At 38.6% G+C, this 21,329-nt stretch overlaps 1 protein-coding gene across 1 annotated transcript in view; it reads right to left on the bottom strand.

Moving 5' to 3' along the window:
- LOC132816792 (protein transport protein Sec24B-like) overlaps nt 1-21,329 on the bottom strand; it is a 129,937-nt gene that overhangs the window by 15,645 nt on the left and 92,963 nt on the right. The window contains exons 14-20 of the mRNA XM_060826746.1: nt 16,548-16,754; nt 13,944-14,067; nt 8,390-8,548; nt 6,323-6,496; nt 4,779-4,889; nt 3,040-3,215; nt 1,665-1,802 (exon numbers count right to left, since the gene is read on the bottom strand). Of these exons, the coding sequence (XP_060682729.1) occupies nt 1,665-1,802; nt 3,040-3,215; nt 4,779-4,889; nt 6,323-6,496; nt 8,390-8,548; nt 13,944-14,067; nt 16,548-16,754 (1,089 nt within the window). The remainder of the gene's footprint in view (nt 1-1,664; nt 1,803-3,039; nt 3,216-4,778; nt 4,890-6,322; nt 6,497-8,389; nt 8,549-13,943; nt 14,068-16,547; nt 16,755-21,329) is intronic.

Here is a 21,329-nt window from a genome sequence, read left to right on the forward strand (position 1 = left end):
GTGAAACGTTTCATTAGGGGGAGAAGGTGTCATCATCCCTCAGCCAGATTTATTATAAAACCATAATATCGTTCCAAACACCTTCAACGAGCACAAGAATGGCAAAGGCCTTGCTCACAAGTGAGCGAAAAGTCTGGAGGATGAGACAGAGAGGAAGTGCCAGATGATAGCCAAAGGATCAGGACTTGGAGGAATCAGGTAAACAATGAAGAAATTGACGAGATTAGTCTCTCGCAGGCACGTGGGTGGGAAGGTAAACAAAATTAGTTCATACAGTAAGGTGACAACAATTGGCGTCTTAATCAGCCCTTTGGTGGATGCCAAGACTCATCAATTTAGTAGCTCCTTACTTACTTTAGTAGCTCCTTATTTACCCAGGATATTCAAGTAAAATGCTTTTCTTTAAACGGTTGCCATTAAGTAGATTAGATAGCTATATCTATTTCAAAATATTTTGAAATTATTAAATTCATCAATATCAAATTTTATCAGCACATATAAGAACCTAACGTGCTCAAAAAAATCAATTTTCATTTATTTGGCAGAGAAAATTTATGTAGATAGAGAGCCCTATAATAGAAACTGCCGACAATATTGAAGAGTTATAGTTACTAGTCAGTCTTCCACATAGTCATAAGAATATTTGTCACTTACATAAGCTCTCCACATTAATGGGAAGTATTCCAACACAGAAAGGACACAACGAAATCTGGAGGCTTGGCATCCTAGCTGTCTAATACTTTTAAAAGCAAGTGGAATCATTCCTCCTTAGTCACAGCATACTAACAATCTGTAGCATCTCATTAAGGAAGAATAATAAAATTTGTTCTTTCTTGGAACTAGCATGCATCAAAATGCTCTTTTGTCCTTTGTTTGAGACTTATTTCCTGTTTGAATGCAGAACATTTCTTCATCAGCCTAATTTTTTACATGAGTAGATGTTCATGAAAGATATCCGGTTAATTATGGTTAAATTATATTTGTGCCTCCGGACCATTTTCTTAGCCCATGACTGGAATGTTCAGTGAAGAAATTCAATGACTAACTTAGTATTCAGGCAAAAGGATAATTGAATAGATATTTTCCTCTTCTCAAATGAACCAGCATCTGTCATCAATGCAAATGGCTGAATTTTATGCAGGACGCTGAAGACCCACCTCCAAAGCCACAAGGAGGAGGAATGACTGCATCTGCCAATGGTGGAACCCAGAGAGATGTGCTGCTGCTGCCAGCCAAACAAGTGGCCGCTGCAGGGACTGCCATCAAATTAAGGTCCAATCAGAGGGCAGGCAGAGAAAAAGCATCACCACTACCAGTGGCCATAGCTAAGGTGGGAGAAAGTAAGAGAGAGTGAGAACATGAAGAGTGAGCGAGAGAGAAAAAGATACAGTGGAAAAAGGTACCAGCCTTCCTACCTCCCAGCTCACTAGCAAAGGACTGGCAAAATTCCAGTCAAGGTACCCAAAAGTGCGATAAAATATTTAATATATAAGAGAAAATTCTGGAATTACTCAGCAGGTCTGGTATCAACTGTGGGAAATGAAAGGATTACGTTTTAGAGGTCTGTAGTTTACATTTTGCATTTGTAATCAAAAAATCTCAACTTTCTTAAAACAACAATTAATTTGAATATGAATATATTTAGTAATGTTATGATCGCTAACCTCATCAGACAGATTGTCTATTCTGTACAAGCTGGGATGAATTGTAAGCATCAGATGAACTAACGGCTGTGTCTTCATCTCACACATGGCAAAGATCCTTTCATCCAATCGAGTGCTAGTGCCTGTTCTGAATGCTTGCTGTAAAACAAGGGTTCAATAAGATATTAATTGTGCTGTACAGATCAATAATTAAACCACATTCAAGCTCAAAAATTCATAAGTTTTGTAACGTACAAATGTACAAACAGTTTACAGCATCCCGATAACCAGTACGCAGGTAAATGGTATACTGAACCCAGCACACTGCAAGAAGCTTGGAGTCTAGAGCTGTTGCTCTTTATGTCCTTAAACTAGGTAATAGCACTACAGGATAGATCTTCAACATATCAGTGTCTCCTGAAGAGAATGCTGGGGTCATGATGTAACAGTCATCTAAAGGAACAGTTTGAGCAACCAGCAATGATAAATTTTCCAGAGCAGTTCAGACAATATTTAAAGTCATTGCTGGTGGTTTGAAGTGTGGCAACTGTTCTGAACATGCATTTTAAAACTTAATATTGTTAATAAAAACAGTATGTATTATAATGACCTTTTTGAAAAATTCAGTGGGGGCGGTACGGAGGCTCACTGTTGCCTCCGAGCGCCAGAGACCCGGATTTGATTCCAGCCTCGGGCAACTTTGTGTGTGGAGTTTGCACATACTCCCCTTGCCTGCATGGGTTTCCTCCGGGTGCTCCGCTTTCCTCCCACAGTCCAAAGATGTGCAGGTTAGGTGAACTGGCTGTGCTAAATTACCCATAGTGTTTATGTGTAAGTTAGGTGCATTCATTCGGGGAAATGTAAAGTAATAGGACAGGGAAATGGGTCTGGGTTACTCTATGAAGGGTTGGTATGGACTTGTTGAGCCGAAGGGCCTTCTTCCACACTGTAGGGATTCTATGAATCCTGGGTTGCAGGTATTGCTGGCTAGGCCAGCTTTTAGTGCTCATCTCTAATTGCTCACAGGGTGGTTAAGAGTCACATGTAGGTCAGACCATATAAGGAGGGCAGAATTCCTTTCCTAAGACATTAGTGAACCAGAGAATTTTCCTGACAATTGACAACAGTTTCATGGTCATTACTAGCCTCTTAAATCCAGATTTTTAAAAATTCAATTCAAATTCCATCATTGGGTATTGCAGGGTTTGAACCTAGGTCTCCAGAACATTACTTGGGCCTCTGGCTTAACAGTCTAGTCCATTGCCTCCCCCAAAAGCGTCTGCTTGGATGGAAAAACTGTATGGTCCATCCAGACGCATTCGGAGTATATCTCCGCTTTATAAAAACATCAGTCATTGAAAATATTTTAGTCATTTTTTTTATTTAAAAAAAGTACCTGCTTCAGAAGAGCCAGAATATAAAGAGCAAACAGCCTGAGGGAGTTGGGAGCGACTAATACAGATCGCTGGAGGTTAGAAACGGTGGAACGATACGCAGATAAAGAATCCACTACAGCATTTACCAAGGCATCTCTGGCATCAGATAAACTTGAAGAAACTGATCGATCAACCGCTGAGGAAAAAAAACAGGCGACAGATTAAGACCCAAACGATTACTTATGCCATATAGCTTCAAAAGGCACCTAATACCTTCAAAGGTGAAAGGTGAATGAAATCAATGATGCGACGGTAAGTAGAAGATGAGGAAAAAAATCTCAGCACTGTCAATCTTACGTATCTTACATATTAGCAAGGACTTTTCTTTTAATAACTCCATCTTTCAAAAAAAGTGGGAATACTAGATTTTGAAAGAAGGCCATTAAATTTATACTATTTTTAAGGTAAAAATCTACACGTTTTGCAGATTATTTCTTGCTGACAGCCTAATCCATATCTTTGTTAATTCAATCCTTAACTATCCCAAATCTCTCCTGAACAGCAACCTTAAATTTGAATTCATACAAAACTCTGCCATCCAATACCCTAATGCACACCAAGTCCTGTTTACCAAATGCCCAAATGTTTACTGGTCTGCAGTGATTTCTAGGTTTGATTTTAAAATTCTCATCCTTGTTTTCAAAACCCTCTACAGCATCAACCTAATGTACCTCTAATATTTTCCAGCACCATTACCCTCCTAGATGTCTACATTCCTTTAATCTAACCTTTTAAGTGTCCTTGATTTTCTTCACTTTTCCATGCCTCAGAAAGCCAATGACTCAGCCTTGAACTATCCTTGCTCAACCTCTCTGCTTCACTATGCCTTCAAAACATACTTAAAACCTACTTTTTTTTGGGTCACTGGTCCTAAAGTGTCTTCGTGCTGTTGATTTACCGACATAACCCCATGTTACATTGGACATACAGGCTTTCCACAGGATACACTCAGATTCAAAATCAACTTTAAGCCCTCACTAACAAGATAAAATACAATCACACTGAATTCAGCACTCTGCATTGTTATGAAGTCTTAATCGCTGGTAGCAACTTCCTCTGGACTCAAACTTGTTTCCTTAAACCCCTTCCCAAGGGTCAAAAGTGATTATTTAATCAATTAACAGCATCAGGCAACTAGAATTCCAAATGAAACAGATAGTGAGGAACTTTAACATCAAAATGCTGTTTGACCAGATCTAAGCCAATCAGTATGGGGATGGAAAGGAAACAGGAGTTGGTTAGAGTTAAGATACAGGCAGCACAGTTTTGGATGAGCTCAAAGTTACAGAAGATGGATTGTGGAAGATCAGCCTGGAATATGTTGAAATAGTCAAGCCCAGAGATAGCAGAGTAAATGAAAATGTTAGTACCAAATTAGCTGAGACAAGACAAAGTCAGGCTATATTATGTGTGTGGAAATAAGCAGAGTTTGTATTCCACCTTGAAGAAGCTCTAATCCAGTAAGGATGGAGAACCTCGTTCTGATGCTTGCTGCACCAACAGACTGGAGTTTGAAGCAATATCACCAGCCTCATTGTAAAGGATAAGTACACAACACAGCTGTCAAAAATGAGCTAAGTCATCACCATAGTACATTAGAGGAACAAAATTGCTGGCACAGTCAACAGTGAAGATTATCTAAGATTACAAATTAAACATCATGTGCCACTCCTCAGCCCATTGCAGACTTGCCACTTACCCATAGTAGCTAAAAGACAAGTAATAGCCTGCACATCTGCTCCCGCATAAACATCAGCCACAGATTTCACAATAGGTAAACACAAAGTATGCACTCGAATCCGACGCTCGCCTACAAAAATAAACAAATATTAAAATCACTTGTTTTGAACATTCTTTTCTCTCAATGAAGTTTTTGAATACACATGCACTTATTTTGTAAGAAATGGAAGTCATAAACCTTATGTGTATCCACATATCTTGGATGAAATAGCAAAGGTAAAAGGAGTACCTTACTACCTCGCCTCAAGTGGTGGAGAGCCTGAGAAAAGGGGTCATCGTATTTACTGGGTCTTTTTGAATAATCAGGCAAGCAGTAGCTTACTAGTACTGATATTATAGAACACAGGTAAAATTTTCTACAATATTGTAGACTCATGCAATACTGCTTTCCAAGCATGTTTTAGCAGATTTTGACACAATCCTTGTTGGCACATTTTGGAAGTTATTTTGTAAATGCCGCTCTTCTACTTTCTGACAGGTTTGTGTTACGGAATGAAGATCACTTTGGCCTGTTGTCAATAATGGGATAATAAGAAGCAATATAGATTCATTTGGTTACTGTATTAAAGTACTGTATTAAAGATTTTTGAATATCGATATAGTCATACACTTGCACTACAAAAGATAGTATGGGGGGAAAAGAGTCTCATTATTTACACCAAATGAAAAAGGTGATCAGTGTCACTCTCTGAAAGGATGAAGCAACAATTCAAGAGGAAGTTTAGATTTGTTCAGCAAAGCCTAGGTCTCAGGGATATTCAGAGTGCATTGGAATACATGTGAGCTACAGTTAACAATGGTTAAGTTTGGGCTGTCTCAACTTCAACGTATTGGGAATAGTGTTGTTGGTTCACCATGTCTCAACTGATGAACATAACATACAGAACATTCAACCATAACCCAACTTACAGCATACAAAAACTTCATGCTTGCAAAATTGCCCTGAATAGAAGTTCCTTCAAAGGTTAATAGTAATGAAACCACTTTTAAAGGAAATGATGTACTGCATCTTCGATAATCGTTTGTTCTCTAGACTTTCAGCAATTTTGTTAAAATCTGAATCTCAATATTTGAGTGTACTCATCTTTAAAATAACCTAGCTCAAACCCAGTAAATCACTTTTCAGATTTACAAAAGCTACCGTGGCATTTGGAAAACAATTTTCGTGTTTGCTGACAGTTTGCATTTTTTGCATCACTCAGGATTTACAAAACTTGAAAAGCACATTTACCTTTCTTGCAATAAATATTGCACAGTATCTGAGACAGTTGAGTCTTCTCAACTGAGAAGGTAAGATGAATTTTTACACAAGCAAATACCTAAAAGTATTTATCATTTTAGTTCAATATAACACACTTACCACCAGATTTTGTACATTTTATTAATAAAAATATTAATGAAATAGCTATATGTGGAAATACAGAACTGGTTTTCTTGAATTACATTAAGAAATGTGAAAGCACATACATTGATTTGTTTTTAAAAAATAAGACATTCCCCTACCTTTACTTGAAGTGTAAAGTAAAGCAGCCTGAAAACATACAATGGACGTGTTGACCAGATTTTCTTCAATGGACATTTGTACAGTGAATCCTGAGTCAGGATTTATGTTAGCAAGGGACAACAGATCAGTGGAACGTACAAAGAAGTTTCCATGGAAAGTATGAATGGAAAGACCTGTAGATATGAATCATTACTATGTAGGCACTATAATGCTTTCACTTATATTTAACATAAAACAAATAATTGCAATTATTTTTAAACTTTGATTTCTTTCAACTGAACAATCACAGAATTTGCTGTCTGCGGGAACCTGTATGAATTATACAAGTACAATACATCTACAAAGTACTGAAACATCTTAAGGTTAATTAGAGTATTAATTTTGTTTTAGTATGCTTAACTAACACGTAGACAAAGGAGATAAGTACAACCATTTGGGGGATGAATAATTACTTGAATATTGACTGACTTCCTGTTTTGCCCAGTAGACACTTATTTTTGAAAAACTGTTTAATGTCATATTTTTCTCGTTTCTTGAGCTCGTTAGATCAATATCCAGAGGGAAAGTGAAATTGTTGATACTAACAAGTGAAGAAAAAAATTCAGTTGCAAGCATCTATTACATTACTTGGAAAAACCTTGAAGCACAAATACTTTAAAAGGCAGTATTGCTGTGCAGAAAAGACCAACGGTCACTTTAACCCCAAAAACATTCCCACAGGCAGCCACAAAATGAATGATCAGTGAACACACTTTTGGTGGTGTGGCTTGAAGGAGCAACATGGCTTGAAGATTGGAAGAATTCCTGGAATTTGTAAAATAACAAAATTTAACTTCTAAAGCCTACAAAAAATATTAAAACACGTGTAGACTTCATTAAGTATTTTACCTGACTACTGACATTTCTAACAATGCAAAATATATTCACTACTATCTTATCAGCAAAGCTCAAATGAGGCTTGAGCTGGCTACCTTCTGGCTCAGAACTGTACAGCTACAAACGAGCTAAGCTGAGATACAATACAAATAGTTAGGAATCTACATAGCTGGCAGAATTAATCTTCTATGTTTCAGCCCAAAATGTAATCCAGTCATGTGAGAATAAATTCAAATCAACTGCCATTTTTGTTAATGTGCTCTCTGCTCTGGAAAGTGATCAAGAGATCGGAGAGGCTTATATTCTTGTACCATCCTCTGGCTCAGATTCTCATTTCCAGCTGGGGAAACTTCAAGTGCACCCCTCATTCTGTTGATTTCTGGTACCAAGAGGTCATATCAACTGGCAGCACTCTTAATTGTGTCAAAGCCACTCAAGAGATTTGATTTCAGGCATCTGGAGTGAGATTTCAGTTCAGCACTCAAAAAGTGCTGCACAGCCAAAAACCACACTGTCTTTTGACTGAAATGTTAATTGGAGGAGCCATTTATCCTCACACTTCCTTGTCTTGGTTCCTTTTTATAGATTTCCTCCATTTTCCAGATTGATCTTGGTTCTCTATTGAATTATGCACTGATTAGCTGGCTACAGAGTGATGTTGACTCACTCTACAGCATAGGTTTAATCTCTGTACTTGATGTGCAGCTTGAGCGAGGCCCGCATTCTTTGCTCCACACTTGATTTGGAGTGGTGCCCTTCAAGCTACATAATAAGTTGACCTACTCAAATGCAAGACATGTCAATGGGTTTTTATGGATTATAGTTAATAATCATTAATATTTATTCTCTCAGATTAAATGGCAGCATTTTGAAGGGGAGTTTGTCCTGGCCAATATCGGTTCCACAATCAACAATAACAGACATAGATTATCTGTTTATTTTTGCACTGCTTCATTAAAAAAACTCATTGCATATGAATTAGTTTCAAAGTTTCTCAATCGTAACTAATCTTCAAAAATACTTGGATTGTAAAGTACATTGGGACATTCTGTGATCATGGAAGGCATTAATAAATGCAAGCCTTTTATTTTTTAAAGTGCAAAGCAAAATATGCTCATGCCGCACTCTTTAATAAGTACGTACATGGTCCATAAAACTATCAAAGATCCATACATAGGATGAAACGTTACCTTTAGTACAACGTATCCTCATAACTGCCTCAAATCCAATTTTTCGAATGAGATACCGTTTGAAGTCTTTCTGAAACTTCTCTACCTGAGCAGGATTGTGAATGTGATGGAATGATGGATAATAGAAGACTGATCCAGCAGAGTATTTTGCCATACAAGCTGTGAAAACAACACATTTATCATAAAATAGACGTAAATTTTGCTAATAGTCACTTGTTGCAAAATGTGCAAAGTCTTTTGCAAAAACAGTCATTTGGTGAGAAATCAATTACTGTTAGTGTTCAGAAGGATTGGACATTAGTGTGTGCATGTGATATCAACACAAATATTTTTGAAAGATTAAAATAACTAATTAATGAAACGCGTTAGAAATTAAGCCCTGCTTTTTTTCAGTTGTCTAAACATTTTTTGCAATTCTTATTTTAGTTATAATTAATTATTTTGGTAGTCTTCATTATGTTTATTTTTACTCCATTCTTCTTTTGTATTACTTCAAGGTAGTATTTGTTTTCTTTCCTTTACATTTTCTTGTGCCTTTATCTTTGATCTTTTTAATTCAGGATTCTGTTTTGGACTTTTAAAATCTTTATTCTTTCCTGGGATGTGAACATTACTGACACTTGTTGTTCATGGCTAATTGTCCTTAATTGAGTGACTTGCTAGGTAATTGTGGAAGCAAACTCAGAGTCAGCCACATTGATTAGAGTCTGGAGTCTCGTTTAGGCCAGGCTGAGTAAAATGTTTAATTAATTTTCATAGCAGGACTTCAGTGAACCAGTCAGGGTCTTACGACAATGGATGGCAGTTGCCATGGTCACTGTTAGTTATTTTGTTTATTAATTTAACAATTAATTTATTAACTGTGTGCAAATTCCGTTAGCTGCCAGAGCATTAGCCTGAGATCACTGGATTACTAGTCTAATGACAGTACCACTACACTACTGTCTCCACATTATGAAGGATAGAGAGAGGATTTACCTTTTCAGCAAAGAGTGATGTTTGTGCATCATTATATACAGAATATAAACATAAATGTTCTATGCATTAGCAGAGTTATTAGGTCAAAATAAAAAACATAATCCTTCCCATAAACCACAAAAGCATGAATCTTTTGAGGGTTGCTACTAGAAAAGAAAGCAATTTCTAAGATATTACACTTCAAAGAGTAGAGCATTTTCTTACTGCATGCAAATCTACTACGATTAGGCAAGCAAATCCTGTAGAAAATGCTTAGGCTCCTCAAATCTGAAATCTTTTGCAACCAAATTCTTCAGCAATTTTCTATCACAATAAATTGATTTGCTTAGGTACAATGTACTTAAAGGCAAGGGCATAACAAATAGCGAGTTATCAGAAGAAAGAATAAATAAGATTTAGAACATAGAACGTTACAGTGCAGTACAGGTTTTTCGGCCCTCGATGTTGCGCTGACCTGTGAAAATAAGCTGATGCCCATCTAACCTACACCGTTCTACTATGACCCATATTTATGTCCTATGCCCATTTAAATGCCCTTAACATCAGTGAGTCTAGAACCTGTTGCAGGCAGGCTGTTTCACGACACTACTACTCTCCAAGGGAAGAAACTACCCCTAATATCTGACCTAAATCTATCACTCCTCTATTTAAAGCTATGTCCCCTCGTGTTTGCCTTCACCATCCTATCCAGCCCTCTGATTATATTATATGTCTTGATTAAGTCACCTCTCAACCTTCTTTTCTCCAACAAAAACAGCCTCAGATCCCTCAGCCGTTCCTCGCAAGACCTTTCTTCTATACCAGGCAACATCCCAATAAATCTCCTCTGAACCTTTTCCAAAGCTTTCACATACTTCCCAGAACTGCACGCAATCATCCAGGTGCGGCCTTACCAGTGTCTTGTACAGCTGAAGCATGACCTTGTGGCTCTGAAACTCAATCCCCCTATAAATAGATGCCAACACACATATGCCTTCTTAACAACCCAACCAACCTGAGTGGCAACTTTAAGGGATTTATGCATCAGGATACAGATCTCTCTGTTCATCTACACTGCCAAGAATTTTACCATTAGCCCAGCTACTCTGTATTCCTGTTTTTCTTCTGAAGTGAACTATCTCACACTTTCCCGCATTAAACTCCATTTGCCACTTCTCAGCCCAGCTCTGCAGCTTACCTAAGTCCCTATGGAACCCACAACATCCTTCAGCACTATCCACAACTCTGCCTACCTTAGTGTCATCCGCAAATTTACTAACCCATCCTTCTATGCCCACATCCAGATCTTTTATAAAAATGTCAAACAGCAGTGGCCCCAAAACAGATCCTTGCAGCACACCAGTGGTAACTGAGCTCCAAGATGAACATTTCCCATCAACCATCACCCTCTGCCTTCTTTCAGCTAGCCAATTTCTGATCCAAATAGTGACATCACCTTCAACCCTGGAACTCCATATTTTGGACAATAGCCACCATGTGGAACCTTATCAAATGCCTTACTGAAGTCCATATGCGCCACATCAACCGCTTTACCTTCAACCACTTGTTATATCACCCTCTTGAAGAACTCAATTAGGTTAGTTAGGGCACAGCTTACCCTTCACAAAACCATGTTGACTATCTCTAACCAAATTATTCCTTTCCAGATTATTATAAATCCTATCTCATAACTTTTTCCAACACCTTACCCACAACCGGAGTAAGGCTCATTACCTATCATTACCAGGGTTGTCCGTACTCCCCTTCTTAAACAAGGGAGCAACATTTGCTATCCTCCAGTCTTCTGGCACTATTCCTGTTGACAATGATGACATAAAGATCAAAGCCAAAGGCTCTGTGATCTCCTCCCTGGCTTCCCAGAGAATCAAAGGATAAATTGCATCCGGCTCAGGGGTCTTATCTATTTTCAGACCTTCCAAGATTGCTAAAACCTCCTCTTTGTCAAGCTCAATCCCATCTAATCTGGTAGCCTGCATCTTTGTATCCTCACTAACATTGCCTCATTCTCACGGCAATATTGACGGAAAGTATTCATTAAGTGCTTCCCCTATATCCTCAGATTCCACACACAACTTTCCACTACTCTCTTTGATTGGCCCTAATCTTATCCTAGTCATTCTTTTATTCCTGATATGCCGACAGAAGGCCTTGATTCTATCTGCCAACAGCTTCTCATGTTCCATCCTGGCTCTTCTTAGCTCATTCTTTAGATCTTTTCTGGCCAACTTATAACTCTCAAGCCCCCTAACTGAGCCTTCATACCTCATCCTTACATAAGCCTTCTTCTTCCTCTTGACGAGAGCTTCAACTTCTTTAGTAAACCATGGCTTCCTCTCTTGACAACTACCTCCCTGCTTAACAGGTATATATTTATCAAGGACCTGCAGTAGCTGTTCTTCAAAGCAGCTCCACATTTCAAGTGTGTCCATCCCCTGCAGTTTCCTTCCCCATCCTATGTATCCTAAATTTTACCTAATGGCATTATAATTGCCTATTCCCCCAGTTAGATCTCTTTCCCTGCGGTATATACCTATCTCTGCCGATTGCTGTTGTAAATATAACCAAATTGTGGTCACTATTGCCAAAGTGCTCATCTATCTCCAAATCTAACACCTGGCTGGGTTCATGCCCCAGTACCAAATCCAATATGGTATCTCCCCTTGTTGGCCTATCTACACACTGTGTCAGAAAACCTTCCTGCACACACTGAACAAAAACTGACCCATCTAAACTTCTTGAACTATAGTATTCCTAGTCAATATTGGGGAAGTTAAAGTCTCCCATAACAACTTCCCTGTTACTCTGCTCTTATCAAGAATCATCTTTGCTATCCTTTCCTCCACATCCCTGGAACGATTCGGAGGCCTATACAAAACTCCCAACAAGATGACCTCTCCTTTTATTTCTTACCTCACCCCAATTACCTCAGTGGATAAGTCTTCAAACATTCTCTCAGCTGCTGTAATACTATCCTTGATTAAAAAGGTCACACCTCCCCTCCCCTCCCCTTTTACCACCTTCTCTGTTCTTACTGAAACACCTAAATCCCAGAAACTGCAACAACCATTCTTGGCCATCCTCTAGCAATGTCTCTGAAATGGCTGCAACATTGAAATCCCAGGAACCAACCCACGCTGAAAGTTCACCGACCTTACTCTAGGTGCTTCTGGCATTGAAACACACACATTTCAAACTAACATCCTGACTGCCGGTGCTCTCTTGCGACCTTGCAAATCCATCCCTGACCTCACTACCCTCAACGTCCTGGACACTGGCATTAAAATTCAGATTCCCACCCCCCTGCAGCATTAGTTTAATAACATCCAGCACCACCCCCCTCCCCACCCAGAAGAGCAGTATCAAATTTAGCCTCCAGGATATTGTTATATAGGAGAATTATACAAGAATAAATACAGAATATTGATTGTGCTTTATTTGATAGTTATTTTGTGACTCAAATTTTAACTCAACCTGCTTCTGTATCTTTTCATACTTTTATATATTAAGTTATACAATCAATTTACATTAACATTGTATACAGGATTTTACATTTGGGTTTCACCAGCTCTCCAAAGCGCCATCAGGTTTATAATATGTCTGTTCAAATAATAAGAATGTCTAATATTAAGTAGTTCACTCATTGGCTCCTAATCAAGTAATACACACAGAACAGAGGTGCATTCCAGTTTTTGAACTTGTTTGAATGGCAGGTGACAGAGCTATGCTTTAAATCCCTATTTTGGAATTTGCAAAATAACCATTTTCACTGCCATAAACATTAACGGCCACTCTCCCAATCCTTACAGTTTCTCCAGCATAATGAACAGCAACCACCCCAAATTGTGCAAAGCAGCCTAATTTCAAAGGAAGGAACTGGAGAGAAGGGCACCCCCTTGGGTGGAGAGAATGCAGACACTGTTACTGAAGAACAAGAACTTCATTGGAGTTTAATCACATGATGCCTATATGGTTAAAAAACAGCCATTTCTGTGCAGATGGAGATTCATTTGTAAAAAAACTTTGACTTTGATGAACAGATTTTACTTAGGAGCTTGTTATTTGACCATGTTATGTGTTCATATATGCTCCCAGTAACAAACAACATCTTTTCTCTGACTGAAACAAAAACAGAGCTCATTGGAAAAGCATCTGTTAACTGATTTCTTTCCACAGATGTTGCCAGATCTGCTGTGCTTTTCCAGGAATTTCTGTTCTTGTTTCAGATGTACAGCATCCACAGTTCTTTCTGTTTCTTTTCCATGACTATGGTTTTAAATTGTAACAAATTCATTGACTACTTCTGGTGAATTGAGTTTTAACATGCAATCTCACGGCTTCTTCAATAAATTAAATTCTCTACTTTTCTTTAAGTCAATGGTTATTTTAAATAGCTGTTTTAAATTTTTGTATATAACTTCAATCATACAGTGCAATCATCTGTTGCAGGACCTGAGATCACAGAATTTTTTTTAAAAAAACTATTGAATTGCTTTGGTTCAAAAGAACAGAATTTTTTTATTGACCTATCAGGTATATTACAGAAGTAACTTAATGGAAATGAAAACTGCTTTCTTACCAAGTGAAGCCATGTCGCTATACTGTCCACTCAGTAGAAATAAATCCACGGCCACCTGCTGGCCTGAGCAGTCCAAAGCAAACTTCTTGTAAAAGTCTGTGGCTGGAGCAAGGTGTTGCACACCCTTAATTGAAATTAAATAGAATTTCAGAGATTTAGGTTTTGCTCATTAAACTGCAAATAGGAAAGCAATGTGAGAAAATAACATTATGTGCCAGGATGTGTTATTTTCTAACTCTTACTTCTGCATATTGATTACTAAAATGGGAAAAACAATAGGATTGGTTTGTTAAAAGCTTTTATTTCACATTGTCCCCCTCTTCCATCACATAGGTTACACCACTCCACCATCACAACTCTTTTTGTGAAGATTCAATTCTTCCGAATTGATTGATTTTTGACAGCTGTCTCAAGGTTTGAAGTGGATTGTCTTAACCACAGCAGAGTCAGCCACAATTTCTGAAATCTGAGTTCAAAGTTTACTGCTTAGAATTAGGTGGCCTTGGTGACATATCAGTCAAAAAATAAATACTTACGAGGAAATACATTTGTTCCACTTGGTTAATACAGCTAAATAGATCCCACACATTTCTCTCTGGCTGCTACTCCTTAAAGTCCTGCCCGTATGCTCCTGAATTATGGCATCCAATTGTTTTCTGTATAATTCAGAGAGTTTCAATTCTACTATCCCATGTGTTTGTCATTATATAAAGTCTGTGTTTGTGAACTCAGCTTCAAATTTGGCTTTTAATAGGTAAACACGGTGTCTTGTCCTGTTCTCATAGTTTAGTCAGAAGCAATTTTCCACTTTTAATTTTCAGTTAAGTTTACTAATGCAACATTCCTTAAATTAGGCCTAGGTAAAAATGCTTAAATCATAAGAATAGCAAAAAAGCTCTTTTTAGTGAAACATTGACCATTCTGAACACCACCAGAGCTTATGATGTATTTTGTCACGGTCAGCAAGGAAATATTAATAAGTTGAATAAATTTAGATCAGCACAGGAACAATGAGGAGGAATAGTGCAAGACATTTTCATTAAGCAGAAAGTTGTCAGGACTTGGATTCAGTCAAGGTGAACATGGTTCTATGTGAAAAGTTACTCATTAGCATGGGACGAAAGGAAGAAAAGCAGGAGCAGTTCCTTCTGGCAGAGTGTTGGCAGAGCGGGTTTCTATGCTGAAATAGTAATCCCAGAGGTGGCAGTGGCATCAATAAAAGCCAGAATGAGGCACCAATGGCCTCAGCATGATAGGCCCAGTGTCAAATCTGGGACCAGTTCAGGACCCAGCAGTTTTAGCAGCAGCTGCATTGCTGAGATTGACCCAGCACAGACTCACGGCGACGACAATCGGTGGAGGTAAGATGGCACCTAAGAATGGCAACATGGTTCCAGTGGCAGGGGCATGGCTTAAGGACATGGCTGGTCCCTGGTAACTGATGACAAAGGTGGTGGTGTCCTGGCTATGGTGGTGTGCAGGATTTTGCAGCACCCGAGTGTTTGCAGACTATGGGATGTACTTTGTGGCTGTTTTTCTGGCAGCAAGGCCTCATGGCCGAGGGGGTGGAGTGATCTGGATATTTCCTTTTCTTTTATTTCTGCTTCTATTTTTTTAATCCTGTGTTTTGTATTCTGAGATGGTGCAGGAAAATGGCAACTAGTACACTTTTCACTGTACTCCTGTACTCAAGTACACATGACAATAAAATCTAATTCTCATTCTAAATATTGGCTGAAACACCTGAAGTATCCTTGTCTTCCACTATAAAATGGACTGGGCAAAAATTAAAGTCACATACGATTTAACTTCTAAAAGTCACAGTCATCAACTACATGCTTGTCATTTTACACATGTAAAATATGACTGATTTTTTTTTTAACCAACGGAGCAAGCAGGGCAGCCAAAGCAAGTTCACTTGCTGCTAACACTATTGCCCTGTGATAACTCTAGACAGCGCAACAAACTGCCTCTCCATCAAACCCACAGGCAATCCAGGTAAGATCAGTGACAGCCAGTATGGGTGTTCCTGTGGAAGTCAAGTACAACCATTCCAAAAAATGCTGTGTTGAATCAGAAAGCAAAAAGTTCTTTACTTCCAGGTTACCAGCAGCAATGCCTGGGTGACTGACTGATCATTTCACAAGTGAACCAAGCAATCAAGGGGTTCTTTGGAACAGATTAAACACCTATGGGCCATTTACATTGAGCATGCTCACCCTTACCTATAGCATATAGACCGTAAGTTTACATGTACCTGCACATCCGTGTTTAACCGAGGAAACATTTCTACAGTACGGAATCATTCATACGGCCGAGCAAACAGTTTAATAAACACAGTAACATTTCAGACCACAGCAATAATTCCCGAGGAATAATCCCAACTGGAACTGGCAACCTTGCTTTTAAAGAATAGCAATTATTGTAGAGTTCTGCTTCCCATCTAATTACATATCCATTCTGTACTGATTGCTCTAAGGCCTCAGACAATCCAGAGATTACTCAGGGCTGCTCAGGCCCAAAAACAGGTGTGTACAGTGATGCACAATCATCTATATGTTACAATAAGATTTTTTTTCCTATCTGAGATCAAAAGCCAATTACCTTTGCGGTGGATCTCTGATTAGGGTCTTCCCTTGATTGAAGACAACCGACACCTATGGATGGTAGCTGTGTTTGGAATACAGAGATGCGTCCCCCAGTTGCAGACATAAGTTTAAATGCAGCCTGCAAAGCTGGGCCCAATGCACTATGGGTTTCTCTAGTGTTGGTGAACATTGTCGGCAATACTTTCAGTAAATCTTTAATAAGCTACAAATAAAACAAAAACACAATATTTTTCAGGACAAAAAAAACACATTTTGTACAGTTTGTTGACAAATGTTCAGTAAAGATTTACAGCAATCATTACATTTTTCCTCAGTACCATCTATCCGATATTTAAAAATTATGGAAATGCTACAATGAAGAAGCCTGGCAATATATCAGTGATTTTTCCATATATTCTGTGAAGGAGATCTGAAAGGGGACATTCAATAATATACATCACTTCAAGGTAATTCTGCTGGGACAGTGGATTACTGTACAAATTCCCACAGCAATAAAAATGGGTCAGAATGTTTCATGAACCAAAAAACAAGGTGAGGAATACCATGCTGTGTCGTTATGCTATTGGACAGGAGGTAAGAGAAAAGCAGCGGGTTTGGATATGCCAGATGATGCCTTCATCACAACAAGAAGTCATCAAACACAAACAGAAAGATATGGAACCAATAAAACAGCTGCCTCCAACAGTAATTACACACTGGGGAAATGAAACAGCATTTTTGAATTTTTGTTTTTTGTTCCTCTAAAAAAAATGACTTTTTTCTGCATTAGAACCTGTTAAGTATTGAGTGATTCCATTTAGTGCTTTCACAGAATTTACTGTGTCGGTGCTTTTGTCAGTAGAGAAGACAACATTGATTTATTCACACTTAAAAAAAAACAATTATTTTGCTTATGTATAACAAAAATCCCAATGGGCACTGGTGTGAAACAATTTTGTTTATGCATAATAGGGACATTTTCTTTCGTGTAAACTCAGATTGTTAGAAATATATAAAGTGGTCCCTCAGTAGGTCAGTAAGTTTAACCAGTGAGTAGCTGAATCATACAGATCAAGTCGGCTGATTTAAGTTGCGTCAAAAAGTATGGTGCTGGAAAAGCACAGCTGGTCAGGCAGCATCTGAAGAGCAGGAGAGTCAATGTTTTGAGCATTCGCTCTTCATCAGGAATGAAGGGGTGGCCCAAGGGGGCTGAGAGATAAATGGATCAGGGAGGGGGCAGTGGTGGGGAAGGAGGAGGGAGGCAAAGATAGCTGGAAATGCGATACTTACACAAAGATGGGGTGAAGGTGATAGGTCAGAGAGGAGGGTGGAGCAGATTTGGGGGCGGGGAGGAGGAGGAGAAGTTGGACAGTTCAAGAGGCTAGTGCCAAGTTGGAAGATTGGATCTGGAATAAGGTGGGGCAGGGGAATTGAAGAAACTGGTGAAATCCACATTGATCCCATGTGGTTGGAGGGTCCCAAGGCAGAAGGTGAGGCATGCTTCCTCCAGGTGTTGGGTGGCTAGAGTTTGCTGATGGGGGCGGCCCAGGATTTGCATATCCTTGGCAGAGTGGGAAGAGGAGTTAAAGTATTCGGTCACAGGGTGGTGGGGTTGCTTAGTGCATGTGTCCCAGAGATGTACTATGTTGCATTCTGCAAGTTGGTGCCCTGTCTCCTCAATGTTGAGGAGTTGTGCACTGGTAGAGGCACAAGTTGTGGGTCATAGTGGAAGGCGAAGAAGTGAGCTATAAGTGAGCACACATGGTTAACAGGCAAAGACAGAATAAAAATAATGTTGCATAGTCATTGCCACTTACACCTCAATAGTTACTTCGATTCTCCTACTCCTCGGATGCTGCCAAACACTGTTTGATAAGGGTCAAGGAGAATGGGAATGAAATTTACCAAATCATATACGAAATAAATAAAACCAAGCTGCTTAAATGGGGACCACAGTGGCAATTCCTATCCATCTTCTAATTCTTAATCCATGCTCATTAAATATTAATATTCTGCAATCATTGTGGGACACTAAAAAAGTTAATCCTTTTCAATTTACTGCAAATTTTTCATTATACTGTTCACCTAATGACCAAATATTTGTGTGTAATTCCAACAAAGTTATGCTAAACAATATGATCAACAATGAGATTATAGTACAATTTACAATACTTCTCAGCCAGTAAGACTGCTACGCAAAATATTCTATTAACTGATACATTTTTAAATGTTAGTTTTTTAAATGAAACGGGCTTTATTGCTTTCATTATATATTTGGATTATTTTCTTTATGAAATAGTCTGATGTGCAACTAAGACTAGAAAATGGCAAACACTTTAAAGTGTTTACAGTCCAAATAGGTTACGATTTTATTTCAGTTTTCTAGTTCCCTGTCAACTGTAAAAATCCCTTCGTCAAACACCATATACAGTGGATTTCTGCACAATTTATAAAGAAGGAAGGAGCATGGTAAACTGACTTCCCTGCTTCCATGACAGCTTTTGTCAATATAACTCTACTGTTTCTTTAAATAGGAGCATATTTATCTTACTCTACTAGGATTTAAATATAATAAAATTTTGGGTGGCACGATGGCTCAGTGGTTAGCTCTGTTGCCTCTCAGCACCAGGGACCCAGGTTGGATTCCCGCCTCGGGCAGCTGCCTGTGTGGAGTTTGCACGTTCTCCAAGTGTCGACGTGGGTTTCCTCCCACAGTACAAAAATGTGCAGGTCAGGTGAATTGGCCATGCTAAATTTCCCATTGCGTTAAATGCATTAGTCAGGGGAAAGGATAGGGTAGGGGAATGGGTCTGGCAGGGTTACTCTTCGGAGGATCGATGTGGACTTGTTGGGCCAAAGGGCCCGTTTCCACACTGTTGAGATTCTAATACGACAAGGACTAGGACCTTTGGTAAACGTTTGGTCTTTTTGTCATTACTTCAGTTTTGCTCTCAAAATGTGTTTGAAAGCTAAATCTCAATTTTAACACTTCTTAAAATACCTGAAGAGAAATCTAAAGGGTTTGTGAATTTTTCTTAGCGTGATTGATAAGAAATTAAGTTAACTACTCATAGAATGTGAACTTGTTTTATTACAGAAGACAGAATTTCAAAGTTTTAGCCTAACACTGACTGTCAAGACAGTCGCATGGACTTTACAGTTCGACAGAACGTGTGGCAGTCTTTTCATTCTTACGTGATACAGGACAACACAGAGCTGTCTCAGGAACAAACAGTATAATTGCTGCATTGTTCATGCAAGCTAACTAGGAAGAAGATCTATCATCTTTCATTTTTCCTCAAGATTTATTCTCCAGGGTTTGTCTTGACAGCTGTGATTAATATTTCAGGAGTTGTAATCAGTGCATTAAAGACATAAATTAGGTATTGTTTTACCATACACCCACCTACATAGACATTGGAGAAACAAAGTGTTTCCCCCAGGCACAAAGCATTAATGCATTTGACTGCACCAAATCTATGGCATGCTGAAATTAAATAATAAATTATGCATATTAATAAACGCTTTCCACAGCTACTTTATGATACTTCGTTCTAAGAAAATTGGTCATAACACAAGTCTATAAAGGAGGACGAACTATCTAAGTTGACTCCTTGACAGAAGTCTCTGGTTCATTCACACCTGATGACACCATTGGGAAATCCCTGCACTTTCCAAGACAGAAGATACAATGAGTTTTGATATTTATCAAGAAACTTTATAGCTCAGAAATCGTGGGCATCACAGAAGATTATGGTGGCAGCAGCTTGGACAAAATTCTGAAGGGGTCACAAATATTAGAATTGCAGCTTCTGGATTTACAGGATTAGCTTATTGGACCAGTGTAAGATGCTCCCCCTACTCCTGGCCTGTGAATTTCTGTAAAGGCTTGATAAATCTAATCCTCCTTTTACCAGGCAGGTTTCACATGTTGTTTTCCTCAAATCTGGCTGACAGCAGGTATTAGTAGAGTTATAGGTTTAAACTGATTTTAACTTGCCTGCTGAGAGCAAACTGGATCAACCTTGACTACAATAAGTAAGTGGGTTGGGTTCAAATCTGTGTGAATTTTGCCATAATAATTACTTGTTACTCCAGTGAGGAAATAAATGTCAAATAGGATCCCCATGAAGCAAATATTGTTGATGGCTTTACTTTATGACTTGAATCGGATTTTGGATAGGGAAGCAAGTTTACCTTGACTACCTATCTTCCCTCCTTTCAAATGTCATGTAGTGCAGCCAAGGAGACAGATATCAGAGATACTCATTGACCAGAACTTCTCATAGGTCCTGATATTCCCTGCAGCATTCTATTGACTGGTTTATGTACTTTGTTGTGCTTCTGAATTGCATTTTAATTTGCAGTTCCTTACACAATTGAGGACTGATTGAATCTATGTAATAGTAATGCTATCATGAGTGAGTTAGTGCATGTGTATGTGACATTCAAATTGGTTTTCCTAGGTGCTACGTTCCTATCTAGAGCTATCTATTTTCATGTTCCTTAGCATTATGAACCCCTCTAGCTGACAAAGTAACAGTAACGCTTGACTGCTCAGGTATGTGGGTTGCAGGTTCAAATTCAGAAAACCAGTTGCCTGTACTCGAATCTAACTGTCTTGATGCCAGATGTGGTACAGTTGCTTGGAACCAGTTAAAATGGATTTGTTAATAAAAGGAGCTAGACTCTGGTCCTTGCTAATTATTTGCATCTATTTGTTGTAAACATTAGATTAGATTAGGTAAAACAATGACTGCAGATGCTGGAAACCAGATTCTGGATTAGTGGTGCTGGA

Source organism: Hemiscyllium ocellatum, chromosome 1 (genome assembly GCF_020745735.1).
Source record: "Hemiscyllium ocellatum isolate sHemOce1 chromosome 1, sHemOce1.pat.X.cur, whole genome shotgun sequence".
NCBI classification, from domain to species: Eukaryota; Metazoa; Chordata; class Chondrichthyes; order Orectolobiformes; family Hemiscylliidae; genus Hemiscyllium; species Hemiscyllium ocellatum.